This window comes from Fimicolochytrium jonesii (genome assembly GCF_025526975.1).
Source record: "Fimicolochytrium jonesii strain JEL569 chromosome Unknown EV422scaffold_15, whole genome shotgun sequence".
Taxonomy (NCBI): Eukaryota; Fungi; Chytridiomycota; class Chytridiomycetes; order Spizellomycetales; family Powellomycetaceae; genus Fimicolochytrium; species Fimicolochytrium jonesii.
This window is the reverse complement of record NW_026515682.1, coordinates 512,214-532,821: the sequence shown is the minus strand read 5'-3', so window position 1 is coordinate 532,821 and position 20,608 is coordinate 512,214. Positions and strand designations below refer to the sequence as shown.

At 55.3% G+C, this 20,608-nt stretch overlaps 9 protein-coding genes across 9 annotated transcripts; 3 read left to right on the top strand and 6 right to left on the bottom strand.

Annotated features, from left to right (window-relative positions):
• The first annotated feature begins 214 nt into the window (after nucleotides 1-214).
• EV422DRAFT_94634 (uncharacterized protein) lies at nucleotides 215-4,187 on the top strand. Its single transcript, XM_053074528.1, has 8 exons — nucleotides 215-2,143; nucleotides 2,264-2,378; nucleotides 2,464-2,538; nucleotides 2,619-2,666; nucleotides 2,736-3,145; nucleotides 3,263-3,521; nucleotides 3,620-3,793; nucleotides 3,886-4,187. Exons 1-8 carry the CDS (start codon nucleotides 312-314, stop codon nucleotides 4,093-4,095), a joined length of 3,123 nt encoding a protein of 1,040 aa, XP_052924811.1. The 5' UTR covers nucleotides 215-311; the 3' UTR covers nucleotides 4,096-4,187.
• On the bottom strand, nucleotides 4,153-5,765 carry EV422DRAFT_94775 (uncharacterized protein). Its single transcript, XM_053074529.1, has 3 exons — nucleotides 5,550-5,765; nucleotides 5,046-5,474; nucleotides 4,153-4,962 (listed from the first exon to the last, which is right to left on the bottom strand). Exons 2-3 carry the CDS (start codon nucleotides 5,472-5,474, stop codon nucleotides 4,279-4,281), a joined length of 1,113 nt encoding a protein of 370 aa, XP_052924810.1. The 5' UTR covers nucleotides 5,550-5,765; the 3' UTR covers nucleotides 4,153-4,278.
• EV422DRAFT_533150 (uncharacterized protein) lies at nucleotides 5,453-7,269 on the bottom strand. Its single transcript, XM_053070582.1, has 2 exons — nucleotides 5,550-7,269; nucleotides 5,453-5,474 (listed from the first exon to the last, which is right to left on the bottom strand). Exon 1 carries the CDS (start codon nucleotides 7,228-7,230, stop codon nucleotides 5,932-5,934), a length of 1,299 nt encoding a protein of 432 aa, XP_052924809.1. The 5' UTR covers nucleotides 7,231-7,269; the 3' UTR covers nucleotides 5,453-5,474; nucleotides 5,550-5,931.
• Nucleotides 7,270-7,457: 188 nt separating this feature from the next.
• On the top strand, nucleotides 7,458-8,745 carry EV422DRAFT_597896 (pinin/SDK/memA/ protein conserved region-domain-containing protein; the record flags this gene model as incomplete). The annotated part of the gene is made up of 5 exons (XM_053073628.1): nucleotides 7,458-7,516; nucleotides 7,586-7,649; nucleotides 7,722-7,838; nucleotides 7,951-8,106; nucleotides 8,182-8,745. 5 exons carry the CDS (start codon nucleotides 7,458-7,460, stop codon nucleotides 8,521-8,523), a joined length of 738 nt encoding a protein of 245 aa, XP_052924808.1. The 3' UTR covers nucleotides 8,524-8,745.
• Nucleotides 8,746-8,967: 222 nt separating this feature from the next.
• On the bottom strand, nucleotides 8,968-9,819 carry EV422DRAFT_558280 (uncharacterized protein). The gene is made up of 3 exons (XM_053071925.1): nucleotides 9,756-9,819; nucleotides 9,482-9,683; nucleotides 8,968-9,416 (listed from the first exon to the last, which is right to left on the bottom strand). The coding sequence occupies exons 1-3, from the start codon at nucleotides 9,799-9,801 to the stop codon at nucleotides 9,053-9,055; spliced, it is 612 nt and encodes a 203-aa protein (XP_052924807.1). The 5' UTR covers nucleotides 9,802-9,819; the 3' UTR covers nucleotides 8,968-9,052.
• A 1,005-nt stretch (nucleotides 9,820-10,824) lies between these two features.
• On the bottom strand, nucleotides 10,825-12,254 carry EV422DRAFT_94556 (uncharacterized protein). Its single transcript, XM_053074527.1, has 3 exons — nucleotides 12,166-12,254; nucleotides 11,574-12,098; nucleotides 10,825-11,182 (listed from the first exon to the last, which is right to left on the bottom strand). The coding sequence occupies exons 2-3, from the start codon at nucleotides 12,043-12,045 to the stop codon at nucleotides 10,893-10,895; spliced, it is 762 nt and encodes a 253-aa protein (XP_052924806.1). The 5' UTR covers nucleotides 12,046-12,098; nucleotides 12,166-12,254; the 3' UTR covers nucleotides 10,825-10,892.
• Nucleotides 12,255-13,945: 1,691 nt separating this feature from the next.
• EV422DRAFT_533099 (uncharacterized protein) lies at nucleotides 13,946-17,650 on the bottom strand. Its single transcript, XM_053070581.1, has 12 exons — nucleotides 17,298-17,650; nucleotides 17,172-17,235; nucleotides 17,046-17,111; nucleotides 16,920-16,987; nucleotides 16,734-16,849; nucleotides 16,532-16,677; nucleotides 15,712-16,455; nucleotides 15,495-15,637; nucleotides 15,289-15,426; nucleotides 15,130-15,218; nucleotides 14,685-15,046; nucleotides 13,946-14,577 (listed from the first exon to the last, which is right to left on the bottom strand). Exons 1-12 carry the CDS (start codon nucleotides 17,643-17,645, stop codon nucleotides 14,306-14,308), a joined length of 2,556 nt encoding a protein of 851 aa, XP_052924805.1. The 5' UTR covers nucleotides 17,646-17,650; the 3' UTR covers nucleotides 13,946-14,305.
• On the top strand, nucleotides 17,651-18,987 carry EV422DRAFT_533095 (thioredoxin-like protein). The gene is made up of 3 exons (XM_053070580.1): nucleotides 17,651-17,904; nucleotides 18,048-18,217; nucleotides 18,484-18,987. Exons 1-3 carry the CDS (start codon nucleotides 17,746-17,748, stop codon nucleotides 18,647-18,649), a joined length of 495 nt encoding a protein of 164 aa, XP_052924804.1. The 5' UTR covers nucleotides 17,651-17,745; the 3' UTR covers nucleotides 18,650-18,987.
• On the bottom strand, nucleotides 18,988-20,387 carry EV422DRAFT_533085 (NUDIX hydrolase domain-like protein). Its single transcript, XM_053070579.1, has 6 exons — nucleotides 20,047-20,387; nucleotides 19,847-19,969; nucleotides 19,619-19,770; nucleotides 19,437-19,542; nucleotides 19,170-19,361; nucleotides 18,988-19,089 (listed from the first exon to the last, which is right to left on the bottom strand). The coding sequence occupies exons 1-5, from the start codon at nucleotides 20,267-20,269 to the stop codon at nucleotides 19,279-19,281; spliced, it is 687 nt and encodes a 228-aa protein (XP_052924803.1). The 5' UTR covers nucleotides 20,270-20,387; the 3' UTR covers nucleotides 18,988-19,089; nucleotides 19,170-19,278.
• Between the last annotated feature and the right edge of the window lie 221 nt (nucleotides 20,388-20,608).

Here is a 20,608-nt window from a genome sequence, read left to right as displayed (position 1 = left end):
AGAATGAAGAGGAGTCTCAAGAGGAGGAGGACGAGGACGACGACGACGGAGTAGACGATGGCTTGGGAGAGGAGGAGGTGGCTTTGCAGGTGGGTTCGCGTGAAAGGGGAGTGTGATGAGCGAACTGGGACACTGCACAGCCGGCGACAGCAAGGGTTCTGGCGGCATGCATCGTTCAACATCTTGACGACCAGCCCCCGCCCCCCGACTCAAGTGCCTCTTCGAAACATATATTTCAGCGCCGGTCGGCAGGCAAACGAAAGCAAGAAGATGCCACTGGCTCCATCGCCCAAGTCGAGGTGGCCAACTTCATGTGCCATACATTCCTCAAAATCGATTTGGGCCCAAAGATCAACTTCATCGTCGGACACAACGGATCAGGCAAGAGCGCCGTCTTAACCGCCCTGACCGTCTGTCTCGGCGCTCGGGCAACCCTCACGAACCGAGCAAACAGCGTGAAAGATTTCCTGAAAGAAGGCTGCAATGTCGGGTCCATCACTGTCACCATCCGAAATGAAGGCAACGACGCCTACAAGCCGAGCGAGTACGGCGATCGAATCATTGTCGAACGAAAGATCAGCAGGGAGGGCTCCGGCGGCTACAAGATCAGAGCCAAGAATGGCAGAGTCATATCCACAAAGCGGGAGGAGCTCCTAAACATCATGGACAGCATGGGCATCCATGCCGACAATCCCATGACGATCCTCACACAGGACGCCGCGCGGGGCTTCCTCGCCAACAGCACATCCAAGGAAAAGTATCAGTTCTTCCTTACCGGCACCGGTCTCCGGCAATTGAGCGCCGACTACTCCGTCATCACGGAGAGTCGCCACACCTTAGACCAGCAAATCCGGCGCAGATCCGAGGTCCTACCGGACATGAAGAAGGAGGTCAAAAGGTTGGAACAGGTGGTAAAAGGTCTCGAACGCGCGCGTAAAATCGAGGAAGAGGTGGCGATGCTCAAAGAGATGTGGGTCTGGTCCGAAGTCAAAGAAGTCGAGCAGAACCTCGAGGCCCGAAAGGCCGACGTGGTGCAGAAACAGAGATGCTTGACCAAAGTGACGCAAAAGCTCCAAAACTCCGTTGCCAAATGCGAGGAGCTGGATGGGCAAGTCCAAGCGCTGGAAGCTCAACTCGCTGCACAACAAGGACGTAGCGCGCCCCTTGTGCGGCAGCGCGCGGACCTGAGAGCGGAGTTGGAAGAAGTGCACAAGGCTCTCAGGGAAGTCGATAACGAAATACAGGAGATGAACGAGGCCGTCACGCTCAACCGACGCAACATTGCCGATATCGATAGACGCATCGAGGAGGAGACGCAGAAATTGCAGGTGGATGGACAAATGACCCGCTTCAACCAGCTTGCAGCCATCAAAGCGCGCGAAGACGCAAAGGCCGAGATCGAGGCGACGCTCCGGCGATACGACGGCGAGCGCGCCGCTGTAGACCAGGAATGGGACCAGGCGAAACGAGCGGTCCACGATCTAACCAGCAACATGCAGCGTCTGCAGACCGCCCAGCGCTCCCAGCAGGACCGCCTGCACAGCCTGAGCAACCAAAGCTCTGACCGCCTCGAGGCGTTTGGGCGCGAGATGCGGCGGGTGATGGAGCAGATCGAGCGGTTCGAGCGCGAGAAGCGCTGGAAAGGCGCCAAACCCCTCGGCCCGATCGGGCTGCACGTCAAGCTCCGGCAGACCGATTTCGGCAACGCGATCGAAACCCTCCTCGGAAACACCCTCAACTCCTTCGCGGTCGAGACCCCCGAGGACGTCCTGACGCTCCAGAAACACATCCTCGACCCCTGCGGCTGCCGCTCCAGCATCCTCCGCTACCGCAACCAGCGCATCGACATCTCCCGCGGCGAGCCCCACAAGGACCTCATGACCGTCTACCGCGCCATCGAGGTCGACAATGAGATCATCCTCCGCCAGTTGGTCCTCAACCACGCGGTCGAGAAGAGCGTGTTGGTGTATACGAGACGCGAGGGCGAGCAGATCACCGGCGGTGGGTTCCCGCAGAATGTGAATGTGGTCGTGACAAAGAACTGTTTCAGTGTCGGGAACCGAGGCGGGGGGCTGAGCACGAGCTCGTTGATGCAGTACAGGGGCCGCCCGAGGATTCTGCAGGATATTTCCTCGGTTATTCGGTGAGTTGGGGGGGGGGGGGGCGCCCGCGCTAGCCGAGAGAGTCGTACATCTCGCTCTCTGGGATATTCGGTTGGGTACGTTTCGCTGATGAATGCACGTTTGTTTTTTTGTACCCGCAGAGAAGCGGAAAGGGAACTCCGAGCCACGGAGAGCGAGATCGACCGGCTGGGCCCGCTCTTGCTCGAAGCCAAAGGACATCTGCGGCACGTGGAAGACAAGCAGAAGACGCTGAGGGTACTGCCATCACATTGGTTGGGGGTGGCTGAGTATCTTTGACACCCCTGATGGGATCTTTTCCTTTTCCCCCTGGAATCTCCAGAACGAACATGCCAAGTCACAAAGGCACCATACACAGACGGTGCAGGATATCGCGCAGATGAATGATGATTTGGTGGTATGCGCGCTGGCTTGCTGGCGGTTTTGGGGAGGGGGGTCTCAGCACGCTGGCTGACATTTTGACGGGCGATGGTTTAGGATGAGAATGAAGGGGATAATATCGGGCCCTTGCGTGAGGCTAAAAGGGTATGGATTCCAACTGAGCCGTCTTGCATGCCTCACATCCGCAGGATGGGCGAACTAAAAGACTCCCAGGCCGAAGAAGCCAACATCGAAGCCACCGCCAACCAATCGCGCGAATGCCTGCGCCGCCAACAAGACCTCCGCGCCTCCGAACAACCGATCCGGCACCAGATCCAGCACCTCGACGACGAGCAACGCATCATCGAGCGCGAAATCAACCAGGTGGTCGAGCACATCAACGCCGCCACCTTGGCCCTCGCGCAAACCACCGCACAGCGCGAGCGCTACGAAGCCGGGCTGGTCCAGGCGCAGGGTGACTTACGCGACGCGGAACAGGCCGTCGCGGAGGCGGAGGAGGCGCTGCGGAGCGAGGTGGAGAAGGCGGAGGCGTATTGCGAGCGTGTGGAACCACGGAGTGGGAGGGAGGCGTTGGAGCATGACATAAGGACGTTGGAGGCGACGATCAGGCAGATTGCTCAGACGTGGGTGGTTTTGTCTTTTCTGCCCTTTTTTTTTGTGGCTTGTTTTTTGGGGGTTGGGAAAACTGATAGATTTCTCCGCCCCCCCCCCCCCCCCCCCCCCTCCCATGTTTCCCACAGCCACGGCGACTATAACGTCATGAAAACCACGTACCTCGCCAAACTGCACGCGTACGAAGAAGCCAGGAACGAGATCAAGGACTGGCGCAAGCTTGGGCAGGCCGTTGGCGAGGCGCTCAACGTGCGCATGGCACAGTGGATCGCGTACCGCGGCTACGTGTCCATTCGCGCCAAGTTCCTCTTTGGGGAGCTGATGGGCAAGAGGGGGTACAGGGGCCGGCTGAAGCTGAATCATCAGGCAGGGGCGTTGGAACTGGCGGTACTGTTCTTTCGTTGGGCCTCCCCTTTTCGAGATGCAACGTCCTCACCCCCCCCCCCCCCCCCCCCCCGCCCCCCCCCCCCCTCCGTTATCTCTAGGTAACGGTCAACAGCGACGAAAGCAGCCGGTCGGCCAAAGGCAAGGGCAAGGAAAAGGATCCGCGATCGCTCTCCGGCGGCGAGAAGAGTTTCTCGACCGTGTGTCTGCTGCTCGCGTTGTGGGAATCCATGGGCAGCCCGTTCAGAGCGCTGGACGAGTTTGATGTGTTCATGGTAAGAAACCCTTTCTCTCCCAAGATATGTTTCCCCTTTCCTACATGCATCCTATCTGACCGCCCTGTGTTTTTTTTTCGGATGAATTCAAGGACGCCGTCAACCGCCGCGCCGCAATGACGGCCATGATCGAGAACGCGCGCGAGTCCGACAAGCCGTGCCAGTACATCTTCATCACCCCGCAGACCATGGGCAGCGTGCCCGGCCTCAACGGGGATGATGTGCGCGTGCATCGGATGATGGATCCCAATCGCGCAAACTTCTTTGGCGCCGCGGCGGCTGGGGGCGCGAGTCAGGCGTGAGGGCGGTGGTCGGTGGTGGGGGAAATCCCTACGTCTAGCCCCTACTTGATAGGAACAATAGGCCACACAACCCTCTTCCGCCCCTTCCCCTTCCCCTTCTCCGTCCCCGTCTTGACCCACTCCGTCAAAGCGTCTTCCATCAGAATAACCTTGTACGCACCATCGGCGCCATCCAGATGTTGTTTAGCGGCGAAGCGGGTCGCGGGGGTGCATGTGTTGAGGTTGGATTGGGCTGTGGATGCTGCTGTTTCTGGCAGGTAGAATGAGAGAATGGGCTGATATGTGAGATTGTGGCGGCAATATGTACGTGGGGTAGGCGCGTGAAACGGGAGAAAACGTACCTGCAGCCTCCTTCGCCTCCATCTCCTCCGCTATCCGGCGCTTCTCGATCTTCCAGGTGGCCGGGTGCCGGAACATGTCGATCATGCCGGGGGTTAGGATGTAGGATGGTTCGGTTTCGTCATCGTATGCGGCATCTTTGTCGTCGTCGTATGCGACTTCGTTGTCATATGTAACATCTTCCTCATATGTAACATCTTCGTCCGCTTCCCATGTTTCATCTTCCTCAGTCGGGGCCATTTCATCCGTGACACCCGTGACGTCTAACGTGTCCTGCTGCTGGCTATAGTAATTCGACCAGTACTCTGCGCACGGTGTGCACAACTTTGACCAGTAATTGTCTGCATCATGCGCTATCGGCGCGGCCGTAGACGATGTGAGAGGCCCGAATATGGGGTTTTGGAAGAAGGTTTGTTTGACGGATTGGCTGAAGTGGCGGGTGTGGAAGATGTCGAGGGCTGTGGCGGGTGGGATTGGGTGGGTGGTGGATGGGGTGGGCTGTGTTTGGCGACGTTTCTTTGAGGCGGTCTAGGTGTGTAGGAAAGAAGAATGTGAGCTAACAAACACAGGAAGCCCCCCCCCCTTCTCGCAAGAAAGCTGCCTTCACATACCTCATCGCTATTCCGTTCTCCTTGCTCATCCTCTGTCTTCCTCTTCCCCTCCTTACTCTGTGCCTCCTTGTCAACCCCCTTTGCATTCGCAGATATCCGCGTCCTCCTCCTAACCTTCTTCCCCGTCCCATCGACCTCAAGCATCCCATCACTCTTCTTCAACGCAATGGCTATCCGCACGCTGTCGGACTGAATCGCTTTCAATTTTTTGAAACTCCGCAGGACGGAAATGGGCACCCAGCCTTGGTGCAGCCGGAGGACTTCGTTGAGGTATTTGTCTTTTGGGAGGTTTTCGTCTGTGGAAAGTGGGTTAGCGGTCATGCGTAGACTAAGCTTCAACTTCTGCTCTTGGGTCAGAAGTATGTACTCAACCTGTTTGAGAATTGCAGCTTCCACGGCATCGGGCCTATTGTCTGGCGGGGTCACCATCTTTCTGGAGGGGAACTTGCGTTAGCGTGAGAACATGGAGATCATGTTGCCTCAGTCCATGTCCAAGTCACTCACCCGCTCATTGTTTTGCCTTGGCAGCGTCTTGCGTCTTCTGCGTGCCGGATGCGCTGCTCCGTGACATGCCTGTGCTGCCTGTGCTGCGTGGAAACTTCGAGACACAAGTATTGGAAAACTGTTCGTGGGATGAATTGAATCCCACACGCAACAGGGCTGACTTCACTTTGCATACTGAACTTTGCATACTGACTTCACTTTGCATACTGAAATGCGTCGCACATCACGGATGTAAACCATCCCTTCCCACGCCGCAGTGTATTCGACGTATTTACAAACAGCTTTTTTGACCCCGAGAAAAGCGGGCAAATGGCTGGCAAATATGAAACTTTGGGCCAAGGACGCGCGGGCTTCGACAGAGGGTTGCCAAATCCAGTCCCGCTCATTTCTTCTTCGGCGGCCCCGGCGTATAATCCAACAACGTCTTTCTCCCATTCTCCGCCTCCTGCTCATTCACCACCGTTCCAAACCCCTTCAACTCATGCCGGACACTCTTCACCAGCGTCTGGACCGCTCCTTTTGGCGCGCCGCGTTTCTGCACAATTCCAATCTGCAGCCGATGTTTACTTTCAAGGAACTGCCGCGCCTTGGCGAGCTTGATCTGCAGATCGTGCGCGGAGATGGTTGAGCCCAGTTCGATCTCTTTTACGACGTTGTTGGATGCGTTCCCGGATTTGGATTTGGATTTCGAGGAGGAGGAGGAGGAGCGGCCTTCGGCGCGTAGGCGGTCCTGCTCGTCGTGGGAGACGATGTACACGACCGCGCCGTTCTCTGGTGGTTCGACGGTCGCTTTGGGGAAGGATTTGGGTACGGTGCCCTGGGAGTACAGCAGCAGTGTGTAGGTGTCGAGTTTGAGATCCTTCAATGCGTCGTCGACAGACATCACGCCTTTCGTGGTCCCTGTCTCGACGTCCACCACCACCACCTTCCCTTCCACCTCCTTTGCGATTTTGGCGTTTCGCACCGGTTTCTCGAACGCCGCTAGACCCGCTTTTATTGCGCGTGCTTTTGCTTTGTCTTTTGGCATCACGCGGCATAATGGTGGGTCCAGCTTCGTGTTGACGAGGACGAGATCGGCTGTTGCGCGATCGAATGTTGTGAGTGCTTCGGTGAGCGGTTTTGGGCCGAGGTTTTCGCCGGTGATGGAGACGAGGATGATGGTGGGGTATGGGATGCGTTCGTTCATCGGTCGCTCGGGTTCGACCGGCGTGGCACCGGCTGAAGCGGGGGATGGCGACCCCGTTTTGCCGCGACTGTTTCGCGCCTGCTGTTGGCTTTCCAGCTGAGCTCGCCATCCTGGTACTGCTTTGGGTTGTGGTGGTGTTTCAGGCTGCTGAAGCGGCGAATTCTGCTCCTTCTGGTCAACGGCGTCCCGCTGTTGTTGCTGCTGTTGTTGCCGTTGGAAGGGAGAAAACGGAGGTGGCCCTCGTGGGGGACCCGCGAGAGACGGCAATGGCCGCCGCGGTGGTGGCCGTGGAGTGAAGCCGCTACTCTTCCAGTTATCGTTCGCTCGTATGCACGGTGTGCTACATAGCAGCCGTACATTGCTAGGACATCGTGGGCCGGCCATTCCTTGCTGCAGCAGTGAACGACGAGCTCGAGTGGCGGTGATGTAGTCCGCCCATTTCGCACTGCAGTAGGTATGGCTCGCCGTCTGACGAGCGACGGCGGTTCGGTGCATGGCTGTTGCTAATCTTGTTCTCGGTGCGTAGAAGTGGCGATGGTGCTAATCTTGAAGCGTTGCTCGGTTGCTGGAGCTTGGGCGTTGAAATAAGAATGATTTGGAACCACGTGACGCATCAATATAGTTCGGCTGTCGTTGGGCCCCACACCCTCATGCAACACTGCATGCACACAAACAGGAACTACAGCACCTGTCAAGCAAACACTCCCAAACACCACGCAATCATGATGGTCGAAGAGCAGCCTTCTGACCCATCACCGGTGGAAGCACCGGTAAAAGAAGAGTAAGCGGAGAGATCGGTGAAACGGGGCGCGTGGTATCACTTCGAATTCCAATGCTATTGCTTTTGCAGGAAAATGGATGGCGACGAAGATGTCGTAAGGGATTTACCAGCACCCGTTAGCAACGGTGGGGAGGTACGCTGGACGACCGGACAGGATATGTTACGCGGCGTCGAGACTGAAGCTATGATCTCCGCATACACATAGAAACGACCCCGGTTAAGCATGGACGAGAACCTCACAAAGCGATCACGACGAATGTTCGGGATACTGAACGGGACACTGCAGAAAGCGGCTAAATCTACGACTCGGAAGACTGAAGCTGTATGTACCATTCATGTCGTGGCCAACAACTTGTCTTTGTGACTCGTACAGGCGCTAGGAACTGGTGGTGTGATGAACTCCGCAGTCTAACCAACGTGCCGCACGGTTGTAGGAGAAACGAAGGGAGGAGATCGAGCAGAAGCTGCAAGAGAAGCTAAAGAAAGAGAAGGAAGAGTTGGCGGTGCAGGTGGAGCAGGATTTCAAAGAGCGCAGCGCAATGATGAAAGCGAAACGGGAGCAAGAGGATCAGGAGAGGATAGAGAAAACGGTAGGAAGGGGAATGAAGATCTATGGCTCGTGAAGTATTCAGGACCGCCACTTACTCCCGCTCGAAAATTTCCAGAAAGAGCACATAAAAGCACAAATCCGCAACACATCCCACTTCCTCAAAACCCACAACGGCCGCCGCTCCCAAATCTACTACCTCCCCAAAGAACACAACGACAAGACCACACAACTCCTCCTCGAAGCAAAGCGCAAAGCCGCACTGAACACTACGAACGAGAGCAGCGCGCCAGCGACAGCGGAGCATACGGGGATGGACGTGGACGATGCCGATAACGCGCGACGGGATCGGTCCGGGACGCAGAGTCAGGATGGGGCGGCGGAGCGGATGGATGTTGTTGGGCGGGAAGGTGGCGATACTCGTGGCGAGGAGGAGGAAGGAGAGTTGGGTAGGGATTGATAGAAATTAGGTATGGTGGTGGTTTACCGCTTGTCGTGTGGGATGAGCATCTTTCACCATCACGGGAGTCAGAGAGGGAAGGCCCTGTCCATGCAAAGGTCGCATGATGTCCCTCAATTGAGAGTATTGACGGACGCGTCGGCGGGCTCTGTCGGGTGGATATACCCATGAACGCGAGCGGCGTAAGACTGCATTTTGCAGCGGGTTGAGTGCAACGAGCACATTCCTTGACGAATATCCTGGGCCGCTGCGTCAACACGGGCTTGTATTAGTAGCAGCCAGCAAAGGATCTCTCTACTTGGGTAGACGGATCCACTCAAGTGTGCTGTTCACTCCGTTATGATGGCTGGTAGCTTTCTCGATAGTAACCGTAGCTTGGAAATGTAAATATTTGAGATGGCCCGTATCTTCGCCGGCTGTCATGGTTCTGTTTACAAGTTGCCATCATCGGCGATGCCTCCGGCAGAGGTACAATGATGTGGATGGCAGATAACCACCACGGAACATTGAATGGGGTGAAAATTCTAGACTACCGGTTACGGGAGAATGCGTCTGGTCTGCGGCCATCGCCAAACACCACCGAACGCACAATCGAGAGGAAATTCTTGGTGCTTAGGACGTCCCGATTGTGCGCTTTCATTCGTAGTCGTAGTGGTTGTCTTCCAGGAATCCCAAATGGCGTCCAGTCTTGGTTGATACATTCGGGGTTGGGGCAACCCACCAATCCATGGACGTATTCCATTCTTCCCTTTCTAGCTTGCCACGGCCAAGATGACAGCCGCTGTTGGATGTTTTTCTTCACACGGCCGTGGCAGTCTGGGCACACGGACGACGTTCGATACTCATCTAGCAAGTAGCATGGAATGCTGTTTCTTGCAAAGAGTGTGCGGAATCTGATTTCCATGATGAGTTAGCATATTATAATACATCGTAGGTACTACCAATGATGGTCACTCACCCCTTGGTCTTTGATGACTCCTGAAAGCGCATCGTTTTCCCAGCATCGCTCCAATCACCCAAGATGACCGAAAAATGCTTTCCATACCGGCGTCGCAAATTCTTAATGAGCTTGCTCTCAGACTTTTGCCGCAGTGAGAACGCCTTGAACCTGCGAGCGACGTGAATCTCATCCCGGTAAAATTCATCCAGGGCGGGATCTGGGATATGGATGGATGTCAGCCCATGTATTACCAAATATTGAAAATTAAAGTTGAAGTAGAACATCATACCCGCATGTTTGTAATCCACAAGGAACGCTGAGAACGCCTCGATGTTCATGCTCTTGTGCGATGGAATATGTGATTCCATCTCAGCAACGCCGGCATTGATCTTCCGCTCTGTCATGTCTCTCCGGGCGGGCGGGGGGCTGGCGGGCGGAGACGGGGGGCTGGGGGGCGGAGACGGGGGGCTGGGGGCGGAGACAGGGTTGGCCTCGACACCGTCATGCAGGTCATCAACATGGGCCACGCGACGAGCGATATGACGCGCGACGGCGACAAGCAAACCAACCGCGGCTGCTCCGTCATTGGCGGCGTTCCCATCGACAGCTCCGTGCTCGTCCAACTCTATCAACGAACTCCTCGCCCAGATCCGCAAGGATTCTCGCCCAGATTCGTTGCCCGTGTACGCAAACAGGGGAACCACCCCTTCCAAGTCAACGTCCGCAAACACCTCCGCACCATCTTCCGCAAAGTCGAGGGTTGGGGAAGGGGGGGGGGGATGGGGACAGCAGGGCAGTAGTAATCAACTGAAACTTACCGAAATGGCCGCTCCTTCTCAATATCTCGACAGAACAGGAGGTCACGCTTGCCCGGTTCAATGCAGACAATGTTTGGAGCCTCCCGTAGTTCGGCGATGTGGTGCTCAAAATACAACTGCTTGACTTCTTCCCGCATTTGGGCCTTGCTGCGCTTCCGGGCCCGATGCCCATACTTTAGCCCTGGCTTCTTGAAGTGGATGGTAACGGAATACCCGTTGGTGCTAATTGACCCATCAAACTTGAGACCAAGCTTCTTTCGATGTTTGAAGACCTTGTCCTATAATGCGTCATTCAGCAAGGTGATTGAAATAAGAGCCGCACCCTCATCAACCCGCACTCGCGCCTCCGCACCGTCCGCACACCCACCCAACGAGCGCGAGAAGGACTACGTCCGCGGAACGGTCAGAGTGGAGGACATCGAGATCCTCCACTTCAACACCCCGCCATCTTCACCCACCATCTCACACCCGTTTGAAACCACAACCACATCCCCCGCCGCGCCCGTTGTCGTGTGGGTGTACGAGCTCCAGCCCCCGTCGTCCCGCACAAGCGCGTGCACGGGACCGGCAGCCCCGCACACACCGACCCCGTGCACACCGATCCCGCAATCCTACATCGACTGCATCCTCACCGGCTGTCTCGCCATCCACCCGACCTTCGCGCGCCTCTTCATCAAAGGATACAGACTTACATTCACATTGAGAAACTGCCCCCACAGCTCCTGCTTGCGTTCATCAGTGAGTTTCCCCATGCGACGTCGGCCAACATCCAGGATATGAGTGCCTAGGATCAGCGTGTCGATCCAAACAGATGACTGAATTCGAGATTTGCGCAGCGGGATAGCGGAGAACAGGCGCATTCCACGGCGCTCATAGAGGCGCGAGAGTTCACAGTGGGCACCTGTGATGAGGCGAGGCAGGTGCAGACCATGATTAGACAAAAGAGGGCACCGCAGGGGGGGGGGGGGGGGGTTTCGCGTTATGTTCGGCGCGCGGCGAACACGTCGGCGGCGCTGGTTACGTTGACGCCATGGCGGTGGGCAAGAGCATCGGTCGCGCCCCGGGCCCGCTGTGCGCGCACTGGCGGCGTCGTCGAGGCCGGGGGGGGGGGTGGGGGGGCCGCGGGAGCCAAGCGTGCGGGCGCCCAGCGCCAACAGCGCATCGCAAACCACGTCGGCCGGGGTCCCGGCGGGCAGCCACTCGGCCAGGTTGGCATACCAAGCGAGGCACTGCACAGCCACGCACGAGCCTGGGGGGGGGGGGGGGGGGTGAATATACAGGATGCAACTCACCTAAATATGGCATTGCGTCCACCGCAAGGCTGTATGCAAGCGGCTCATCCTGGGCAGGAAACAGAGCCCATGACTCGTCAAGGACAGTCCGTTCAAGTCGTGTGAGGCGCGCAAAGTCCTCTTCGGTTGGAAACTCTTCAAACGTCGCAAATTTTGTAAAGTGACGGACCCGCTGATAATACTGTCTCCGCTGCGCTCGGTTGACTCTGGCTCTCCGGAGATGCAGTGCGACTTGCTTCAAACCAATCCTTTCGTTGATGTAGCGCAGAAGCATTTGCATGAAATGCTCTTGTACGTTGACTTTGAGGTTTGTGAGGATGCTCTGAGCCGTGTATGCTGCCGTCTGTTGGCAATTTCGCATGCGTATGGGGGCGAATCCGTGAACATCACAGTAGTCTTGAACCCATGGACGCAACTCTTGCGCGATGACCGGATTGCCGTTGTAGCCTGGATTGTTGAGCAGCTCAAACATCACACTGATGTGCTTGTCAGTGATGTCCGGGAAATCGCGTAGAGGATGATCAGCTGCGGTGGGCAGACGTAGTAGTCAGGACATTGTTATGGGAAATATCATGGGAAATATACAGTGTACCTCAAAACCTCACCAAGGTAGTACTTGAGAAAGAAGGTGGTGTGGCGCGCAAGGATGTGAACGTTGCCGATGAATGTTGTCAGGCGCTCCCTTTGAACTTGATTTTGATTATGGATTCGGTGAAGCGAAACCTTGGTGCCTGCATGTGTCTGCCGGGGTCGTTGAGCGGGTGGTGGTGACGGGGGTTCAAGCACCAGGGATCCACCCGGGGTGCTGGGAAAAAGGAAAGGGATGGGAGCAGGGAGGTTCAACGGACGCTGCAGGCCCCTGTCCGCGGGTGAAAGCCCTCGCTGCTGTTGCTGCTGCTGCTGCCCGTCTTCATCGCCGGAACTCTCGCCAACCATGTCTGCAACTGCTTGGGGCAAGTGGCGATGGACAGAGGGTGGGAGCTCGAATCGTGGGGGTTGCAATGGTGTCTGCACAGAGGTTGGCTGCACAGCGGTTGGCAGACGTAACCGAGGGGTAACCGGAGCAACCTTCCTCCTCTTCCGCCGTGGTGTGGTAACTCCGGCAAAGAAGCCACCCCACAGGTGCCCCTGGAGCGCCTGGTGTGATGACATGATGGCTGTGCTGTGCCGAGACAGGTGTTGCAGGTGATTGCCGTGATGGCTGTGTGTCAAAGAACTCGCGTCAGTGCTGTGGTAATGAGGCTGAGAACGGTGAGGAATTGCGGTTGTTACCTGGTGGTGGTTGAAGGTGAAACCGGGAATGCTTACTGCTCACAATTGCGTTGGGAAGGAAGGGGGGTGGGAAGGAGGGTTGGTATGTAATTGGGGGCCATGACGAGGTGCAATCAAGAGCGTGAGGAGCGCGAAGAGTGAGGAAGAGTAGAGTGGGGATCCCCACGTTTTTTACACGCGTGTAAAGGATGTGGGGCAGCTCTGGGGTTGATTGTGGAACTCGTTACTTTATTCCCCTTCACACATTGGGAGCCGCCGGAGGCGAGTGACGGCTATAGCAGCAAAGTACAGTATGTCAACGTTGGTCCAAACGCAGTCCAACCACAGTGATTTGCAAAAAGCTAAGCTACGTAAATGTGGGAATCAATATGCGCTTCTCGGGAGATTGATGAATTGCACGCATTTTTTCACCCATAATCATCGGATCTCAGCAGAGATGGAGGTGGGCGGCGTGAAGTAATGGAAGTCTTCGTCAGAAAGCAGTTCCATCATGGTTGTGGCTTCATCACCGGTGAGCGTAGTGCCGCTAGACCAACGTATTGCTAGAGCAACATATTGGATGCTGATGCCTTGAGGAAGTCGAGAGAGCAAATCGCGAGACTGCCCCTATTCCGGGCTGCCCCAAGCGATTGCGGAAGTCGTAAAGAGTGAAGCGAATCGCGAGACTGCCCCTATTCCGGGCTGCCCCAAGCGATTGCGGAACGGGGCTTTGACGTTGATGCTGTCATGGTGATTTGCCTGGTGAATGGAGTATGTGACTTAGTTGGGGCGGAGTACATAGGTCATCGCGGGAGCATGGGAGTGGGTTTGTGACGTAGAATGGCAGACGTAGAATGGCAGACGTAGAATGGCAAACGAATCGCGAGGCTGCTCCTATTCCGAGCTGTCTCGGGCGATCGCGAGTCAAGAAGGTAGCGTATCGCGAGGCTGCTCCTATTCCGAGCTGTCTCGGGCGATGGCGCATGCCTGCGAGGGAATGTCAGTACTGGTTTGCTTTTATACCCGTTCGAAAGGACCCTGAAGAAAAAGTCCGGTTCGCGCCTCTAGTGCGCGGACCCTAAGGAAAAAGTACTGTCCACCATTGTGAAAACACTGTTAGGAGATGTGTTTGTTTATGAGGTAAGCTGCCCCAAGCGATTGCGGAAGGCGAGAGAGCGTACCGCGAGACTGCCCCTATTCCAGGCGCAGATGTGGTAGGAAGGTAAGAAGGAATCAGAGGGCAGCGGGAAGGTAAGAAGGAATAGGGAATATGCGGTCACGTGGGGGGACACGGACGTCGCGGACATGGATCAGAGTAAACAATGAGGATGTACAAACCAATGGTATCAAACCACACAAATAACCCTACATCCTTCTAACAGATGTGCGCTATATGTAGACTCGTTCTTTAGTAGATGCGCCGGGGTCTCATCCACTGCCGCATACGCCAGGCTAACGCCCCGAAAAACCTCCACACCACATCACGTCCGCATCCCATACTTCCCCCCCGCCCCCAATGCCAGCACACCCTCCGCAACAAGCTCATCCAACACCCTACCCACATCCGCCACCGACTCGCTGATCCCGATAAACATCTGCAGTAGAGTGTGCACCTTTTCTATGGGCGCGGCGCCTTGGTTAGTTAGCAGGGCGGTGATGGCTGGTTGTGTTTTGGCGCGTAGAGCGGCGTGCTGGGCTTGGTGGGCTTCGAGGGCTTCTGTGGGGTGTGTGGTGGGTGCTTGTAGGGTGCCGTCTGTGGAGTGTGAGGGAGGATTGGTGAGACGTCACATGATAAGACATGAATACCAACGTGATGCCCAAACGAAAGAACAGTAAGGGCAGTGGGAACAGACACATTACCATCATCATCATACTCATCCGGATCCTCAACCACCTTCCACCGCGTCTGCGTCTCATCCACAGGCGCCAAAACCCCCTGCTGACACCAAAACTGCACACACTCCAAAACCTGTCGTCCCAGCGTCGGCTTACTCTCCGGCGTCCTCAGTGCCTCCAAAACCTCCGCCACGCCAGCGGACCCCGATTCCGGTAGGTCGGAGAAGAAGTGGACGACAGCGGCTTGCAGCTCGGTGACGGAGACGGATCGGATGCGGCCGTCGGCCATCTCGAGCTCGAGCTGGACTTGGCCGGCGTTGTGTTTCCAGTCGAGGTGGCGGTTTTGCTTTTGTTGGCTGTAGACTGATTCGTAGACTGATTGTGACCTGGAATAAGGGGTGTGCAGAGGATTTTGCTAAACACTCCCTATGCATGCATTGTCGAAAAACAAACCGCAGTAACTGCTTACCGAGCGATTTCAGTCCAAGGAATCTTGAAAGCAGTCTCTTCTATCTCCGGCCAAAATAGGTGCGATCCGACAATAGCTTGGAATGTGTCCTGCAGAAACCAATGAATATCCGTTTCATAACGATGCCAAACCGTGATGTGCGGCTGTTTGTAAACTCACAATCTCAGGAAACCTCACGACTTTCTCGATAAAATGATTGTGCAATCTCCGCGAGTTGGCCATATCCATCAGCATAACTTCACAATCGTGGAAGCTGTCCTCGCCGAATCGGGTCTTCAACAACTCGATCTCCAATGTCTAGTGAACGTAAACCGAATCAATTATGTGCCACTGAGTGACTGAGCGCCGGAGAAGGATTCACTGACCTCTTTGTCAGTGTTGAAGCTGCCGTTGTGAATCAGGTGATCGTAGAGGAGGTTATGGTACTCCTCCACAAACGCGTCTTGGTCGTCAAAGCTTTTGATGATTCGGGTGATGATATCGGCGTTACGTTCCTGACGACTGCCAACTAGAAGCAAAAGAGCAATGCTTGAGCTTTACAAACGAAGTGCATATAGCATGCTTCCGACAAGGGCACGGTACCAGCGTCAACCGGCTCCGGCACCCAAGCCTCATAATCATCGTCCATCTCATCATCAGCAATATTCTTATCTCCATGCCTGATAGCCTCCGCCAGACTCCCCTCCTCATCAAGCATTCTCGCCAACAGAAGCTTGACCGTATCCGTGCGCTGCCGAAGATACTTCATCATCGGACTGATCGTCTTCAACAGCAACGACGACGTCGGATCGAGCACTTTTAAGCACATTTCCGTCGCAATCAGCACGTTGATGATGTTATCAGTGCAGACTCCCGGATGCAGCGCCCGATCTTCGATCGCCTCATGCAACGTTCGTTCAAGCTGTTCGTTCTCGACGGTAGTCGTCAAGCAGCGGCGGAGATCCTTCAAGGCATCTTCGGGGAACTCATCAATCGCTTCGCAGATTATCTCGAAGATCTCGGATATGCGCAACTGGCAGAAATACTGATGGGTAGCTTGCTCAAATACGCTAGCCCAGTCAGCTCGACCGCCGATGCTCGTTATGTCAGCGTTCTCGGAAATTGACCGTAGCCAGCCGTTCGTGACGTGGTCATCGACCCATTGGACAGCAGCGTCCAGTTGCGGTTCGTCGTATTGGCGAGAACATTCATCCACCCGGCGCTTTATGCATTTCCGGGTAGTCGCCAGGATGGCGGAATTGATTTCGGCTTGGAATCCGAGCTCTTTGAGGTTAGCTAAGAGTGTCGTGACTTGGCGGTTGTTTGCAGCGATTTGTGGCAGCATCTCTACATCAGATATGGCGTCAGCAAGGCACGCTGTTATGTGATGTGATATCCCTAACACTCTTTCATCATCGCGTACCATCCTCGTCGGAATCCAAACTCTCCAGGTAGAGTTGGAAACTATGTTCGAACGCCCAGTCGAGTTCTGTGAACCACGATTCTGTCAAGGCGAGTCGCAGATTCCCTTCCAAGATATCTCTCAGCTGGCTCTCAGCGTGCGAACAGCTGCATGTAGAGTTACTAAACCATCACGCAATCGGCCAAGAACGCGCAGTACGCACTGGGATCCTAGATGACGCAGTCCATCGATGAACTGTCGTGTCAGCTGCACAAGACTCTCCACGAGATTCGAAAACTGTGTCCAATGCCACTCCCGTTCAACATTCGGCGGATGGGACTAGAAAGAAGCGAGTATCGTTCGTGAAATCCGTCCCTTTTTCAACAGCAAAGCGTTCCACGCTACATACGCTTCGATTGTGTTCAAAGTCCTTGATGCGTTGCGTGATGATACGGTCGTGCTGCTCCTCTACCAGATCTGTTCCTCCATGAGAATCGCTGTGTGCTCTCTTGATTCACACTTTCGAGAATCGCACCTGAATAGAGGGCAGACAGTTGGAGCTGCAAGGCTCGTGCTGCTCCGACCAGATCTACGCCCTTCGCTGCAGAGACCAGTTAGCGACGACTTCGGCTGGAACATAGAAATAGAATCTGTAACTTACGTGCGGTTGGAACTGCTCCTTCGTTGATGATTTGTGAAATGAGTTCCGACCCACGTTTGTACGCCTGATATCCAACGAGGCTCAGCAGGTAGTGGGAACAATAATTCTTCGAGCCCCGACTCTTACATTTGCGAAGTCCACCGGGATAGTCTCCAGAAAGTTGTCTCCACCATCCGCGTCCGCCGCGGTTGCAAGCACTAGCACGCTGGGCGCCTCCTTCAAGGCCTCTCCTTCGAGTCCCTCCGTCGGTTTCACTATGGTCGGTGGTGGGACTGTGGCTGCCCAGTCCATGTCCACCGTGTTGGTCCTCGGCCGCTTCCGTGGCGGCGGGTCGCTCGACATGGCAGTTGCTCCCTCCGGTAACCCCCGGTAATAAAGTGTTATGGACTGTTGAGCGATGTGCCTGTCGCTGATGTCTCCAAGATGTTGCCTCAATCTCCCCGTTGAAAATCCCAATTCCGACACGGCGAGCATCGCGTGAGAACTCGTGAGAACGACCTCGGAACGCAGCTGAGTAATTCTCCACTCTACCGGTACTTTCGTCCTGAATTGCACCACGCAAAGTCCAAACAACATGTCGGCAATAACAGCCCGCCTGCTCCGGTCCTCGTCGTCCCTGCTCGCCCGTAGGCCTCTCATGGCGACGGTCGCTGCCTCCAGAACCGTCGCGCCCGCTTTCCAAACGGTCTGGAGTCGCAACCTGTCGGACTCGCTCAAGGGGAAGATCGACCAGGTATGTTCCGATATCGTCTTTGTTCGCTGCCCGAAGTTTGCGCTTCCTCAGTTAGCGGTCTTGTGAATGCAGAGTAGCATAACGAACCTCGTGCTGCGTGCGTTTGAGTTCCCAGCCTTGTCTCACACTTTCCACTTCCGTAGGCAGTCAAAGATCACGAAGTGCTGGTGTTCATGAAGGGCAACAAGGACGCTCCACAGTGCGGATTCAGCCGGGCCGTTGTGCAGATTTTGCAGCTCCAGGGCGTCAAGGACTTCAAGACTGTTAACGTGCTTGCTGACGAGGAGGTTCGGTCTGGGATCAAGGAATACACGTGAGTTTTCCTTGCTTGCGTGATGGAGTAATGATGGGTATTGGATGTTGGGAAGGAAGGGAGGAATGGGTTGGGTTTTCGGGAAGGAGGAAGTGAAGTGGAGATCAGGACGATTTTGGATGTGGCTCACTTGAGTGAGCGTTGCAGCAGGCCCTTTCGTTGGAGGATGGGGGAATAGGCATCGCGCGGGATGGAACTCGATGATCTGTTCAATGGCTCGGATACCCGCGTACGACCAACTCAATCTCTCTCTTTAATCCCCCAAGCTCATGGCCAACCATCCCACAAGTGTTCGTAAAAGGCGAGTTCGTTGGTGGCTGCGACATCCTCATCAACATGCACCAAAGCGGCGAGCTCGACAGTCTGTTGCGCGAGAAGGGCGTCGTTACCGAGGCGCCTGCTGCTGCTGATGCTGCTGAGGCCAAGCAATGAGTGACCATCGGGTTGGGACTTGTCAACTTTGGTTGGCGTCGGTTAGAGCAGAACGGGATGGAAGAGCAGGGTATGGGAGAACATATGGAACCACAATGGGCACATGAGCAGCTCAGCTTTTTCGGAATGCCCGCATGGAGCGCCTTCCCATGTCCCAAACGTGTTGTGCAATGTGTAGGTAGAACAGTTTTGCAGCCATAACACCCACAAGTCACACCTTCACTCATCTCCATGTAACTCAGAACCAATTTGTTGCTGCACTTCCACATTCATGATTCAAATTCTATCTATGTAGGCTCGAGTAGTAATCGCAGTGCCCTCCAATACAGATGTGGTGATGTTTGATTACTGTTGCACCATGTTGGCATCGCCTCGCCGCCAATTCGCCTAGTCTCCTATTTGCTCGGTTGTTGCAGGCTGCTACTGAAGGTCATCTCCGCCTAAGTTAATTTAGCGTTATCTACTTTGTACCCGACACTGCCTGAAACTAAAGGTGTCAGACTTCTTGAGCAAACCAAACCTGGATCACACTTGTCGAATAAGGCGGAAAGACTCGCCAGTGGGTAACGTCATTTCATCAGCCACATTGACCTACAGTACGGCTTTCGATTGTCCTCATCAACACCGCCCTACGACGTCGCAAGACTCAATCCCGAGGCGAATGAGTACAGCCGCGAATCGACCTTCAAGTGCTTGCATCGCTCCTGCACTTCTGCGGAAGAAGGACGGTGTGGCGTTGGTCGATGTTCCCTTCACTCCGCTGACTCCAAGCATAGCCCTGCCATACCATGCAACACCCCAAGGAGGTTTTTCAACGGAAATACACAGGGATGCAAACTCCACTCATCATCTTCCTGTTTCGGTTTCGGATCCTGGTTCTCCTCCGCATTGATCTGAGTTGGAAATTAGGGCTTCGGTCACGAACTGAGCCAGATAAGAGGTTCCCAGGAGAGGCAGGTATGCAACTACCGTGACATGAACCATCCTCGAACAGCTGCTCGTAATTCCGGGCTCGTACGTGATCGGTGGGCCTACGCTTGATATCGTGCCCACAAATCCTGTCTCTTCTGAGAGTTCGCGGAGAGCTGCTGTTTCGACGGATTCCTTTGCGTCGACTAGACCTGATGCAGGAGACACATCCAGAGTGTTGATGGATGCCGTGCGGTACTCAAGTAGCCGGATTCTGGCGAACTTTACCAGACGGGAACTCCAGCGTCCATGATTTTGTCGGCGGGCGGAACTGCAGCACCAGCAAAATCGCATCTTCCGACGGAAACTTCGCTTTGGAACTGGCTCGAATGACAGCTACGATATCCACCGCTGAAGTGCCACACAGAGTGAGGTCTTGCCTCGACGCCATATCACCCTGTTGCCCGCCCAGTCTCAATTCCACATACCGTCAACATCATCCTCCCTTCTCTTCCTCGCCTCCTGCGGTACGCGTTCACACAGCTCCCATTTACGCTCTGCCCCCGACGGATCGATAAAGGACGCCTCCTCCAGTGTCAGCCAGCGGCCGTTTTGTAGGGACGTGAAGTGGACGGTTGGCGTTGTGTGGGTAATTTTCGGAATGTCGGAGGCGAGCAGGAGGCCGGTTGGGGCAGGGTTAGAGAAGCTCATTTGTCGTTGGCTAATCGCTGGAAGTTCGCTGGCGTTTTCGGGCGAGGTGCACTACCCGCTCGCTTGACATGCACCAGCACCCTCTTCAAAATCGAGGGATCCAATCCACACCGTTTCGGAGATGTCGTAAATCGAAATTAACGTGGGAACGCGCTGATCAGACTTATTAAAGCCTGCGCAACGCTCACGTGATGAAACCCACGTGATGGAACGCTCTCTCGGACGCTCTCTCGGACCCTCTGAGTTTCTTGATTCAATTTAGGGTTAGGGTTATGGTTAGAGTCCTGATTCAAGTGAGAATACAACGTTTACAAAGTAGGGTTAGGGTTAGGGTTAGGG

What these genes read in the sequence shown, in the direction of transcription:
- EV422DRAFT_94634 (XM_053074528.1), top strand. Translation starts at nt 312, where the DNA reads ATGTGCCATACATTCCTCAAAATCGATTTGGGCCCAAAGATCAACTTC. An exon ending in ACAAGCAGAAGACGCTGAGG is followed by an intron (nt 2,379 to 2,463) that starts GTACTGCCATCA and finishes TGGAATCTCCAG; the next exon opens with AACGAACATGCCAAGTCACA. An exon ending in AGATGAATGATGATTTGGTG is followed by an intron (nt 2,539 to 2,618) that starts GTATGCGCGCTG and finishes GCGATGGTTTAG; the next exon opens with GATGAGAATGAAGGGGATAA.
- EV422DRAFT_94775 (XM_053074529.1), bottom strand. Translation starts at nt 5,474, where the DNA reads ATGGTGACCCCGCCAGACAATAGGCCCGATGCCGTGGAAGCTGCAATT. An exon ending in GAGAACGGAATAGCGATGAG is followed by an intron (nt 4,963 to 5,045) that starts GTATGTGAAGGC and finishes CTACACACCTAG; the next exon opens with ACCGCCTCAAAGAAACGTCG.
- EV422DRAFT_533150 (XM_053070582.1), bottom strand. Translation starts at nt 7,230, where the DNA reads ATGCACCGAACCGCCGTCGCTCGTCAGACGGCGAGCCATACCTACTGC.
- EV422DRAFT_558280 (XM_053071925.1), bottom strand. Translation starts at nt 9,801, where the DNA reads ATGAACATCGAGGCGTTCTCAGCGTTCCTTGTGGATTACAAACATG. An exon ending in CCTTGTGGATTACAAACATG is followed by an intron (nt 9,684 to 9,755) that starts CGGGTATGATGT and finishes CCATCCATATCC; the next exon opens with CAGATCCCGCCCTGGATGAA. An exon ending in GAGTCATCAAAGACCAAGGG is followed by an intron (nt 9,417 to 9,481) that starts GTGAGTGACCAT and finishes CATGGAAATCAG; the next exon opens with ATTCCGCACACTCTTTGCAA.
- EV422DRAFT_94556 (XM_053074527.1), bottom strand. Translation starts at nt 12,045, where the DNA reads ATGTTTGAGCTGCTCAACAATCCAGGCTACAACGGCAATCCGGTCATC. An exon ending in GGACGCAATGCCATATTTAG is followed by an intron (nt 11,183 to 11,573) that starts GTGAGTTGCATC and finishes GCCTCATCACAG; the next exon opens with GTGCCCACTGTGAACTCTCG.
- EV422DRAFT_533099 (XM_053070581.1), bottom strand. Translation starts at nt 17,645, where the DNA reads ATGCTCGCCGTGTCGGAATTGGGATTTTCAACGGGGAGATTGAGGCAA. An exon ending in AGGAGCAGTTCCAACCGCAC is followed by an intron (nt 17,112 to 17,171) that starts GTAAGTTACAGA and finishes TGGTCTCTGCAG; the next exon opens with CGAAGGGCGTAGATCTGGTC. An exon ending in GCTTCAACACTGACAAAGAG is followed by an intron (nt 15,427 to 15,494) that starts GTCAGTGAATCC and finishes TACGTTCACTAG; the next exon opens with ACATTGGAGATCGAGTTGTT.
- EV422DRAFT_533095 (XM_053070580.1), top strand. Translation starts at nt 17,746, where the DNA reads ATGTCGGCAATAACAGCCCGCCTGCTCCGGTCCTCGTCGTCCCTGCTC. An exon ending in TCAAGGGGAAGATCGACCAG is followed by an intron (nt 17,905 to 18,047) that starts GTATGTTCCGAT and finishes CCACTTCCGTAG; the next exon opens with GCAGTCAAAGATCACGAAGT. An exon ending in TCTGGGATCAAGGAATACAC is followed by an intron (nt 18,218 to 18,483) that starts GTGAGTTTTCCT and finishes TAATCCCCCAAG; the next exon opens with CTCATGGCCAACCATCCCAC.
- EV422DRAFT_533085 (XM_053070579.1), bottom strand. Translation starts at nt 20,269, where the DNA reads ATGAGCTTCTCTAACCCTGCCCCAACCGGCCTCCTGCTCGCCTCCGAC. An exon ending in AAGGGAGGATGATGTTGACG is followed by an intron (nt 19,970 to 20,046) that starts GTATGTGGAATT and finishes GTGGCACTTCAG; the next exon opens with CGGTGGATATCGTAGCTGTC. An exon ending in CCTCCTTGGGGTGTTGCATG is followed by an intron (nt 19,362 to 19,436) that starts GTATGGCAGGGC and finishes CTTCTTCCGCAG; the next exon opens with AAGTGCAGGAGCGATGCAAG.